This window comes from Danio rerio, chromosome 21, assembly GCF_052040795.2.
Source record: "Danio rerio strain M-AB ecotype USA chromosome 21, GRCz13ab, whole genome shotgun sequence".
In the NCBI taxonomy this organism is placed as follows: domain Eukaryota; kingdom Metazoa; phylum Chordata; class Actinopteri; order Cypriniformes; family Danionidae; genus Danio; species Danio rerio.
Window position 1 is genome coordinate 8,600,093 of NC_141041.1, and position 12,408 is coordinate 8,612,500.

The 12,408-nt window shown below is 34.3% G+C and overlaps 1 protein-coding gene across 6 annotated transcripts in view; it reads left to right on the forward strand.

The window, feature by feature from the left end:
- ap3b1a (adaptor related protein complex 3 subunit beta 1a) overlaps positions 1 to 12,408 on the forward strand; it is a 762,544-nt gene that overhangs the window by 108,524 nt on the left and 641,612 nt on the right. For 4 of the 6 annotated variants that reach the window (XM_087300589.1, XM_087300590.1, XM_087300587.1 and 1 more), the window contains exon 25: positions 4,378 to 4,475. The exons of the other annotated variants lie outside the window; for them this stretch is intronic. In XM_087300589.1, the coding sequence (XP_087156715.1) occupies positions 4,378 to 4,475 (98 nt within the window). The remainder of the gene's footprint in view (positions 1 to 4,377; positions 4,476 to 12,408) is intronic. 6 annotated transcript variants of the gene reach the window in all.

Sequence of the window (12,408 nt, forward strand, 5' to 3'; positions counted from 1 at the left end):
CTTCCTATTTCCCAGCCTGCCGCTCTTCATAATGGGACTTTAACGTCAGATTTCAGTCCTAACAAGGTTAATTAGGAAAGTAATATAACAATAGTTTGTTCTGTACACAATTAAAATATATATTGTTTAAGAGGGCTAATAATATTGACCATAAAATGTTTTGAAAATATTTAAAACTTTTATTTTAGCCCAAATTAAAAAAAAAAAAAAGACTTTCTGCAGAAGAAATAAATATTATAGGATATACTGTGAAATTTATTTGATCTATTAAACAGCATTTGGGAAATATTTTAAAAAGAAAGAAAAAAATCACAGGACGGCGAATAATTGTGAGTTTACCTATATAGACACATACTGTATATACAGATGTCCTGGGACGAAAGCCAAGTTTAAGAAGGGTTTCGGCTTCTAGCTTAAAAAAGGAAGAAAAAAATCACTGGAGTGTGAATAATTGTGACTTCAACTGTATATATGTATACATACAGTAAATACAGACGTCCCAGGGCGAAACCTGGGTTTAAGAAGGGATTCAGCTACTCGCTATCACTGTTACTTTAAGATATTATGCTCTATCAAAAAGAAATATCTGGGTTTGTTTTGCACGTTGATCCCTAGCCTGCTTATTTGGTCACAGGTTAATTTTCAAGCCCGTTTACTTTCATCACCTGATCTCCGGGCTGACCCTGTACTCCCATTTTTGTATTCACTCCTTATCAGTTTCCTATTTCCCAGCCTGCCGCTCTTTATGATGGTACGTTAACATCAGATTTTAGTCCAGGTTGACTAGGCAAGTTATGGTAATTAGGCAAGTCATGTAACATTGGTTTGTTCTGTACACAGTCAAAAACATATTGCTTAAGAGAGCTAATAATATTGACCTTACAATGGTTTTAAAAAAATTAGAGCTGGGTTTTAGAAGAAATTCGACTCCTCGTTATCACTGCTATTTCAAGATATTACGCCGTATTAGAAAGAAATACTTGAATTTTGAACTTAGCAGGTTGATTCCTAGCCTGCTTATTTGGTCTCTGGATCATTTTCAAGGCCGTTTCCCTTCATCACCTGATCTCCGGGCTGACCCTGTACTCCCGTTTCTGGATTCACTCCTTATCAGCTTCCTATTTCCCAGCCTGTCGCTCTTCATGATGGGACTTTAATGTCCTATTTCAGAATTAAAAACTGCTTTAATTGTAGTGGAAATAAAACAAATAAGACTTTCTCGAGAAGAAAAAATATTATAGGAAATACTGTGAAAAATTCCTTGCTCTTTTAATCATCGTTTCGGTAATATTTAAAAAAGAAAAAAATTCACAGGAGGGCTAATAATTATGACAGTATAGGTTTATACACATCTATATACAGTCGTCCTGGGACGAAAGCCGGGTTTAAGAAGGGGATTCGGCTTCTCGCTATCACCCTACTTCAAGTGATTATGCTGTATTAGAACAAAATACCTGGATTGTTGGGCACTAGCTTGTGTATTTGGTCTCTGAATCTTTTTCATGCCCGTTTCCTTTTATTACCTGATCTCCTGGCTGACCCTGTACTCCCGTTTCTGCATTCACTCCTTATCAGCTTCCTGTTTCCCAGCCTGCCGCTCTTCATAATGGGACTTTAACGTCAGATTTCAGTCTTAACTAGGTTAATTAGGCAAGTCATATAACAATAGTTTGTTCTGTACACAATCAAAATATATATATTGTTTTAGAGGGCTAATAATATTGACCTTAAAATGTTTTGAAAAAATTAAAAAACGCTTTTATTTTAGCCAAAATAAAACAAATAAGACTTTCTCCAGAAGAAAAAAATATTATTGGAAATACTCTGAAAAATTCCATGATTTATTAAACAGCATTTGGGAAATATTTAAAAAGAAAGAAAAAATCACAGGAGGGCGAATAATTGTGAGTTTACCTATATAGACACATACTGTATATACAGATATCCTGAGACGAAAGCCAAGTTTAAGAAGGGATTCGGCTCCTCGCTATGGCCATTACTTCAAGATATTATGCTGTATTAGAAAGAAATACATGGAATTACTGTATTTTGCGCGTCGATCCTTAGCCTGCTTATTTGGTCACAGGTTAATTTTCAAGGCCGTTTCCCTTCATCAACTGATCTCCGGGCTGACCCTGCACTCCCATTTCTGGATTCACTCCTTATCTGCTTCCTATTTCCCAGCCTGCCGCTCTTCATGATGGGACTTTAATGTCAGATTTCGGTCTTTATCGAAGCACCCGACAGTCTTTTTTTCTATAACCCAGGCCACAAACAGTGATGATGCTAATCGATACGAATATGAAAATAGAAAAAGACTTTCATCCTTTTCCCTCGCTTGTTTTATCCTCTCGCCTCTGTGGATCAGCGATGATTGATCCGGTGGGACGGTAATAACAGTTCTGTTTCGCAGCTAATTGACTACTTACAAAGTAAATTGGCAAACCTTACAATCAATAACTTTATTCTTTTACTCTTTTGGATGAGAGAAAGGGGACCGAAATCAAAATGGATTGAGTTTTAGTCTCCAGTGTAGATGTAAAATGTTGTTACCTGTTTGGAAAAACTGCGAAACAATGTTATAACTTCCTTAAAATGTTTCAATGGGTTTTATTGCATTCATTCTTTAGGGAAACGTTAAAATTGATGCTCTCTTTGTTCATATTTGTGAACTCTCCTAAAGCTGACTTACTGCAAATTCATGTTAACTATCAAAACAGGTATACATAATCAAACAAAAAGTTTTTTAAAGGTAATTAAAGTGTCAGTGCTCTTTGGATGAGGAATTCAAAAAGATAAACAACAAAATGAGAAGTCCAAGGCACTCGAAATGTGAAAAGGTAATACTAAAAAATTACAGCTAAAAATTGTTCACTTTTTTCTTTAGGGGTTTAGATTTCTGCTTTTGTTGTTTACCAAAATTATGCGAAATATTAAAATGTAAAGTAGCTGTTTTGTTTCGTTTTTTTTGTTTTAGTCTCTCATTACTTGTTGTCATACAATGTTATAACTTCCCTTAATTGTTTTACAGCTTTATTGCATCCGTTTCTTAGTTATTATGAAGTAAAAATTGACACATAATTTTTTTTTTATACATATTTGTAGTTTTAAAGCAAGACTCATTTTCTCACTAAAGCTGATTTAAATGATTTACAAATACCAAAATAGTATTCATTCATTCATTTTCCTTTGGCTCAACTATTCCAGCATATGCCCTTCCAGCCGCAACCCAGTACTAGAAAACACCCATACACACTCATTCACACACACACTCGCACTCTACGGCCAATTTTGTTTACCCAATTCACTTAGAGCGCATGTCTTTGGACTGTGGAGTAAACCGGAGCACCCGGAGGAAACCCACGCAAACACGGGGAGAACATGCAAACTCCACACAGAAATGTCAACTGACCCAGCCGGGAACCAGCAACTTTCTTGCTGTGAGGCGACAGTGCTAACCACTGAGCCACCGTGGCGCCCACAAAAATAGTAATATTGGGAGAAAAACAACAACAATAACAACAAAAAAACAGCTACTTATCATTGCAAAAAAATATTTTACAATATAGCCAAAATAGTAATATTGTGAAATATTATTTTGCAATGTTAAGTAGCTGTTTTTGAATATAATTATTATTGTTAAAATGTATTTCTTTGGATGCAATGCTGAATTGTGAAGCTGGGTTTTCAAGGATGAATAGAAAATTCAAAATAACTTTATTTTTTGATATAATCTTGTACGAATATTTACTGTCACTTTGAATCAATTTCATTTATCCTTGCTGAATACAAGTATCATTTCTTTCCAAAAGTCCAGTATGTGTACTGTATATTTTAGAATTAATAGCCCTCCTGCATATTTCCCCCACAATTTCTGTTTAAATTGGGGATATTTTTAAATTCCGGGGATATTTTTTTCAGCACATTTCTAAACATAATAGTTTTAATAGCTAATGTCGAATAACTGATTTCTTTTATATTTGCCTTGATAACAGTGCATAATATATTAATAGATATTTTTCAAGATACTTCAAGATAAGGTTAATTAAGGCAAGTTAGGGTTATTAGGCAAGTTATTGTATATTGATGGTTTGCTCTATAGACAATTAAAAATATATATTGCTTAAAGAAGCTAATAATATTAACAATAAAATGTTTTTTTTTATTATTAAAGCTGCCTATATTGTAGCTGAAACAACAAATAAGAATTTCTCCAGAAGAAAAAAATATTACATAAATTACTGTGAAATATTTCTTGCTCTGTTAAACATTATTTGGGAAGCATTTGAAAAAGAATTTTGACTTCAACTGTAAATAGTAGAGAAACCGATGAAAGGATGTGTGTTGTCCTGATGGTGCTGTTTTCTCCTCTTCCAGCACTAAAGAAGACGAATTCAGCGTGTCGATCCAGCCTGCAGTCGGAGAGTTACTGCTGCCCGTCAGCATGAGTGAAGCAGACTTTACCAGAGAACAGGGTAACACAAACACCAGTGATAGAAACATCTAGAAATAACACCTAAAGCACTCACAATTACAGCTCTGGCCCTAAAAACACCCATCAGACCACTCTCTAACACCTCAACAGCACCTCATTCAGGACTCAGAGAAATTTGGTCTGTAATTATTTAGTTTTAAGTAACATTTAATACAGTTATTAAATATAATACTCTTATTCAGGTATACTACCATTTCCCCATACTGTTTCTTTGCCTACTGTATATTTAGGCAGTATGCAGTTTTTAATTTAAACAAAGGGCTCTATTTCAATGATCTAGGCACAAAGTCTAAAGTGCATGGCGCAAAAGCATTAGGCGCATGGTCTAACAGGGTTGTGCTTATTCTCTTAATGAGTTATGGATGTGTTTTAATGTCCATTAAAGCAATCAGAGTCTCATCTATCATTACCTTTAACAGTCAGTTGTGTTGTGCCATGGCGCATTTGCTATTTACATGGCAGACTTTGTAAGTGGAAAAACTGAACGCTTCACTAGCAAGAAAACAGTTAAACAGACTGTCTGCGCGAGGATAAAGAATAAACATCCTCCATTTGGCCTAATTAAAATATATTTCAGTAGTTCAACACTTTCTTCTTGTGTTATTCCATTGTTATTACACATAACTCATTAATCAGTTTTTGTTTTGTTTTATTTTTATGTTTGTATTGTTTGAGTTTTTACCAAAATTATGATTTCATGTTAAGAGCTCCTTTAGAAATATTACTCCCAGGAAAAAACATGACATTTTCAATATTTATATTCCCTGCTGTATACCGTTGAAATCAGAATTATTAGCCCCCCTGAATCATTCACCCCCTGTTTATTTTTTTTACTCAATTTATGTTTAACGGAGAGCAGATTTTTTCAAAACATTTCTAATCATAATAGTTTTAATAACTCATTTCTAATAACAGATTTATATTATCTTTGCCATGATGACAGTAAATAATATTTGACTAGATTTTTTAAGACACTTATATACAGCTTAAAGTGACATTTAAAGGCTTAACTAGGTTATTTAGGTTAACTAGGCAGGTTAGGGTAATTAGGCAAGTTATTGTATAACGATGGTTTGTTCTGTAGACTATCGAAAAAAAGTTAGCTTAAAGGGGCTAATAATTTTGGCCTTAAAATGTTTTTTCAAAAATTAAAAACTGCTTTTATTCTAGCCGAAATAAAACAAATAAGACTTTCTCCAGAAGAAAAAAATATTTTTAAACATACTGTGAAAATTTCCTTGCTCTGTTAAACATAATTTGGTAAATATTAAAAAAATAATACTTAGCAAAGGGGGGCTAATAACTCTGACTTCACCTGTATGTATATATATATATTTATATATATATTTATATATTATTTATATTTACTGGTGCAATAACTGATCTTACAATATTGTCCAAAAAATAAGTTGCACATTAATATTTCTGTTTTAGGTGGGAAAAAAGCATTTATCACATATGCTTGCATTATTAAATTTTTATTTTAACGTAAATGCATTGCTGTACCTAAACAGTTAATCTCAGAGAACCACATAGGCATATAACAAAAAAAAAACACCCTCTAGAGCCAAAAACCTTCCATTTTTAGTTGATGAACAGGCTGAGTGCTGGTGACAGGTGAAAAGCTCAAATAAAGCAGCTCTTTTACATTTAAATCTGCTTATTTAAACACCAAACACACACACAAAGCCTCTTGTGTAATACTGGTCCTGCTCCTCGAACTGTCCCTAGGAATATAACCACTGATGCAGAAAGCTCAGACAGGCAGATCTGACACACATATACTTCACATGTTCACCACGAAACATCTCCGCTGACGGCCGACACGGGTTGTCCAAGGAGATCTAGACCAGATATGTGTAACCCATTCTCTGCACGAACCCGGGGGTCCTAAGAGTTTATTCGCCATTTTGCCAGAAGCTGATTGATATGAATGCATTTATTTATGTTTATTTTTAAGTCTACTCTTTTATATGTTTAAGTACTGTTTTTTTTATACATAAAACTGTAAATTCAGAACAAGTTTAAGTTATAGTGTATGTAAATATAATACTAGATATAATACTAGATTCTATTAAATCTGTATTAATATTTTCATTATTTAAAGATTCTTAAAGAGGCTTTTTCATATATTTTGAAGTCTTTTAGTTAGTAATTTCACTATGATTTGTTAGTTGTTTAATTAATTGCCAATTTAATTAAGTCTACTGTTAGTTCAGAACAGGTTTATTTTACAGATATAGTGTTTGTCAATATAATAATAGATATAATCGTGTATAATATTAAATACCCTTATATCTGAATTAAAGGTGCTGTATGTACGTTTTTGACTCTAATACATCATGAAAATACCATAATACGTTTGCAGATATTTAAGAAACATGCTAAGTTAACATTCTTGTTTATCTAAAAAACAATGATGAAGTCAGATATTCTACTTTGAAAATGTCTGTTACGTGTCTTTGTTTTGGTCCCTTTAACTCGTCCACTGCCACTATAGTCAATTATATTTCAGCAGCCCGGGTTGCCTTGGTGGAAAACAGCGCATTTCATTCATTCAATCAGAAAGGCTCTTAAATTATGCATCTGTGACTGAAATGCGTCCAGTGTACAGTAGAAGTTTCCGAAATGAGACACAGATTCAGAGTTCCACATATGGTGGCTATTAATTAGCAAAAAATATAAATATTTATGAATTTAAACATTAGGTGATCAGGTTACATTGTAATCCCGTGTCCTACAACTTTCTTTGTGACTAGATTTTCAGTAACAGAATTTGAAATACAGCCATTCAGAAGCACAGAATAGTGCATTCACTGCACTCCAATGAAATGGTAAGGTTTATAATCTAATTAATACATATTAAACCTCTTTGGCATTATTAAATGTACATTCTGAATTACTGATATGTGTTGAGTCACAGCTCTAAAGTGAAAAATGTAATAAAGTGATTTATTTTTAAGATCTGAGGTGAACCATCTGCTGCTGCTTTCAGTAGAATGTCATGAAAAATGGCATTCAAACTCACATTATTAGCATTAAACACTGAATGAAGCACATGAGGTGTACCTGAGGTGATCATTGTCATATTTTTGTGTTGTTCAGCTGTGAATCCGTTTCTAAAATGAAAATTTCAGGTGTTGGTATGGAAAAAACTCCTTTTAATATGGAGAATATTCTTTCTTATCGCGTGTCTTTGCTTTTATTTACAGCACAGTTTAAATCAGCCTTGTGGCTCGATAGTCAGACTCACTCCTGTTGCTGCCGTCAATCTGGCAATCTGCAATTGCGTGTGTTTTGAACCTGGAGTGCAATACCTAGTTCAACCACTGGGTGTCAATCTTACATACAGTAATATTTTAATAATTTAATATTTTAATAATTAAAAATATATATATTTATGTATATTTAAAAGATAGTTTTGTCTTTATTTTAGTTAGTAAATGTGTCATGTTTTGCAAGTTTAATTTCTTTGGATGTTTTTTTTAATTAATTTTTATTTCAAATTTAGTTATTTTAGCACAGGGGTCCTGCAGAGTTTAGCTACAACTTGTTTCAACACTCCTGCTAGGAAGTTTCTAGTAAACCTAGTAAGAGCTTGATTAGCTGGTTCAGGTGGGTTTGATTAGGATTGTAGCTAAACCGTCCAGGACTGAATTTGGACACCACTGTTTTAACACATCATGTTAAACAAAGTAATTACTTGTTGGCAAGTTGCAAAAATCTCAGTTTATTTTTACATTGTCATGTTATTTTAACATATTTGGTTATTTTTTCTTTTTATATTTGTTACTGTAATAACTCAATAATTGGGTTTTTATTACCTCTTTTATTACACTTTTTTTATTCTTTAATTAAGATTAAGACTGTCAAATATATCAAATAAGACTAAAAGGGTGTCCCAATTACACATGTTAAAAGTATTAAAAAGGTTATAATAAAATAAAATAACATGGTCATCATTGCATAAATTATTTAAAAATATTAATATTTATTAATATCTTTGTCGTTTGTCTAATAAATAATCTAATTCTGTGATGTAACCATTGTGGATACACATATTGTGATGTTGATGCTGAAACGATATTCTGTGCAGCCCTAATGGTAAATGTATAGATACAGCTGAAGTCAAAATTATTAGCCCAACTTGTAAATAGTTTTTCTTTTTAAAATATTTCCTAAATTATGTTAAACAGAGCAAGGAATTTTTCACAGTATGTCTAATAATATTTTTTCTTCCGGAGGAAGTCTTTTTTCGGCTAGAATAAAAGCAGTTTTAAGTTTTTAAAAGCCCTTTTAAGCTCAAAATTATTAGTCCCTTTAAGCTATATATTTTTCTATTGCCTACAGAAAAAATTAACCTAGTTAAGCCTTTAAATGCTACTTTAAGCTGTACAGAAGCGTCTTGGGAAAAATATAAACTATTATTTACTGTCATCAGGGCAAAGATAAAATAAATCGGTTATTAGAAATGAGTTATTAAAACTATTAAGTTTAGAAATGTGTTGAAAAAAATCTCTGTTAAACAGAAATTTGGAAGTAAAAAATAAACGGGGGGGCCAATAATTCTGACTTCAACTGTATCTAGTCTGAGCAATGACTGTGAACCTGGAAACATGTTTGAAAACAGTCATTACTTCCGATTCTCTTTTTAAATAAATGATGCATAAACACACACTTCACCTTTCAACTTCTCCTAAACCAATTTGTTCCTCTTTCCTTGGCTCAACAAACTGTTCCAGCTGATAAAACCAAGCTCAGGCGCACAGGAAAACCAGATGAATGCGAGCCAAGATGAGAAAAGCTTGGTTTAGCGTGCATCTGGCTTGTTGGGATGCCTTTCGGGAACAAACACACACACACGCACACACACCTGGCTCGTTGGAATACCTCTCTCTCCGCTTTACGGCCCAACATTAGGCCGACATAATGAAGCAGACGCTCTTCGAAAAGAAACGGCGGCTTTGATTTTTCATTTGCGCTCAATGGATTCCTGCCTTGTCTTTTTAGAGAGCCGCCTATACCTTCACTCAGGACGACACGCGTGTGCACACATTTTAATGAGCCAAGAGAGTGCCTCCCGCCTCACTATTTACAGACGAGGAACAGGAAGTGAGGCGCTTTTTATAGCCAATCATTTATTCTTAATTGGTTGCTGTGGCAAAGGGCTTTTAGCATAAGCCGCGCTATATTCATTTACTCCACATTTTCTCTACAATGGAGCCTAATGGACAGATTTAAGACTTTAAATGAGCACTCTCAGAAACCTTGCCCTCCAAACGAGCGCGTATATGCGTGTTTGTATGTATCACTGTGCACTTTCGCATTTGAAAGCCGCGCTGAAGTGGGCCGCAGTTTGTGCCTTTCAGAAAGAAAAGCAGGCGTCTGTCTGTGTTTTTTAAGCGAAACACAACATTTTCATTTAGTCCAGTTTGGACGCATTAAGCTGTATTGTGCGCACGTTTGCCTGAAGAAGCTTGTTAAGGAGCAGCGGCGCTCCGCTTTTATGTGCTTGTTAGCGTTCGGCGAGGTTTATTCACGCCGTCTCCGGCTAATGTCCTGCGCGAACGCCGTGTTTCTCCGCTCGTGTTAGTTTTTATCAAGTCCAATGTGGACCAACAAATATTACAGGCTCTTACTGGAGGCTGAGGTTGTTTTAACCCCATGTACCTTCTGTTCTGGACTCGATGGAAGTTACATATGAACGAATGCGCGTGTGTGGGTGTCTGAGTGGATGTCTTAAAAGCTTTATGCAGAACAGAGATGCGTCTAATTTGGTTTGTGTTTTAAGATTTTGGCAGATTTTGAAATTCTCTGAGTATTTAGTCTACTTTATGGTTTTAAACATGTAGAGCTTTTTGTGATTGGACACAAGAGGTTTCATATGTAGTCATAAATCTTATATATTTCACTCTGTTTTATAATACTTTTCATTGTAGCATTTATATACAGTTGAAATCAGAATTATTAAACCCCCTGGATTTTTAGCCCCCCTGTTTATTGTTTGCCTAATTTCTGTTTAACGGAGAGAAGATTACTTCAACACATTTGTAAACTTGATAGTTTTAATAACTCATTTCTAATAGCTGATTTATTTTATCTATGCCTTGATGACAGTACATAACACAGGGTGCATGTCTGCGGGGTCTTAAAGTTGATAAATCAATTATGAGAAAATTAAGGCCCTTGAAAAGTATTTAAGTCTTAATCAAGTTTTTACAAGGTTTTAAATTTTGTTCAAGCCTTGTCCAAAGTGTTTGACTCCAAAAAAAGCATAAATATATTTATTTTCCTCTTAATATTAACAATGGCATACTCAAACCGGTGGCCGGGGGTGTCCGGTCAAGCTCCTCCGTCCGTGTGATGTCACGTAATTTGTGAACAAACACAGGAAGTGGATGTGACGAGCTCCACGTGCACTGAAATCATAGAGCATAACAGACGGCTAAATATAAAATGTAAGTTTGCGTATTCCTGGTTGGAGAAAGTCGAGTTTAAACAGTGGCTATTTCAAGCTAGGTTTCTTTCAAGCTTATCTGAGTTCTGTTGTTTGGATGTGCTCCATTGATTTTTTTAACTACAACTGTTTATTAATAGCTGTTTATTAAGTTTAAAAGGTACTGATACTGTATAGAACTTGAAGTGGTGATGAGGTCTTAAAATACTCTGCGAAGCTCTTTAAAAAGTCTTAAAAAGGTATTGAAATTACATTTAGGATTCCTGCATACACCCTGTAATATTTAACTAGATATTTTTCAAGACACTTCTATTGTATAAGGTTTGTTTTGTAGACTATTGAAAAAAAAAAAATATATATATATATATAGCTTAAAGCGGCTAATGATATTGACCTAAAAATGGTATTTAAAAAATTTAAAACTGCTTTTATTCTAGCCGAAATAAAACAAATCAAATTTTCCCCAGAAGAAAAAAATCATCAGACATACTATGAAAATTTCTTTGCTCTGTTAAACATCATTTAGGAAATAAAAAAAATTCAAAAGGGTGCTTATAATTCTGACTTCATCTGTATATCTAGTCTGAGCAATGACAAACTGTGATTTCAACTGTATATATTGTTAATTAAAATGTTTATTTTTTTTAATTCTCCCCAAAATAAAAACTGCCTCATCATTTACTCTTCCTCATGTGGCGTTAAACCTTTACGAATGTCTTTCTTCTTGAACATAAAAGAAGATATTTTGAAGAATGCTGGTTGTTTTGGTCCTTATTGGCTTCCATAGTAAGAAATATATTATATTGTGTTTAACAGAAGTAAGAAACTTAAATAGGTTTTCAACAAGTGAGTGTTAAGTAAATGATGGCAGAATGGGTGAATTAAATTGATCGAAATCTTTCAAAATAGTACTGAAATATAAAATAATAATAATAATTAATTATTCCTTACATTTATAAAGTGCTTTTCTGGCACTTTACACATTGATGGGAATCTCCCCATCCACCACCAGTGTGCAGCATCCACCTGGATGACGGCTGTATTGCGCCAGAACGCACACCACACACCAGCTGATTGGTGCAGAGACAGAGTGATGAAGCCAATTATGATATGAGGATGGTTAGGAGGCCATGATAGACAGAGGCCAATGGGCAAATTTAGCCAGGATGCTGGGTTTAAACCCCTAACCTACTCTTCAAAGGACGTCCTGGGATTTTTAACGACCACAGAGGGTCAGGACCTCGGTTTAACGTCTCTTCCAAAAGACAGCGCTCACTGAGCAGAATAGAGTCCACATCACTGTACTGGGGCATTAGGACCCACACAGAACCCCTACTGGTCTCACTTACATCACTTCCGGCAGCAACCTAGTTTTCCCATGTGGTCTCCCATCTCCGGTACAGACCGTGTGAGAGTAGCAGAGAGCTGACTGCCAGCTGAAATAGTATAAATACTG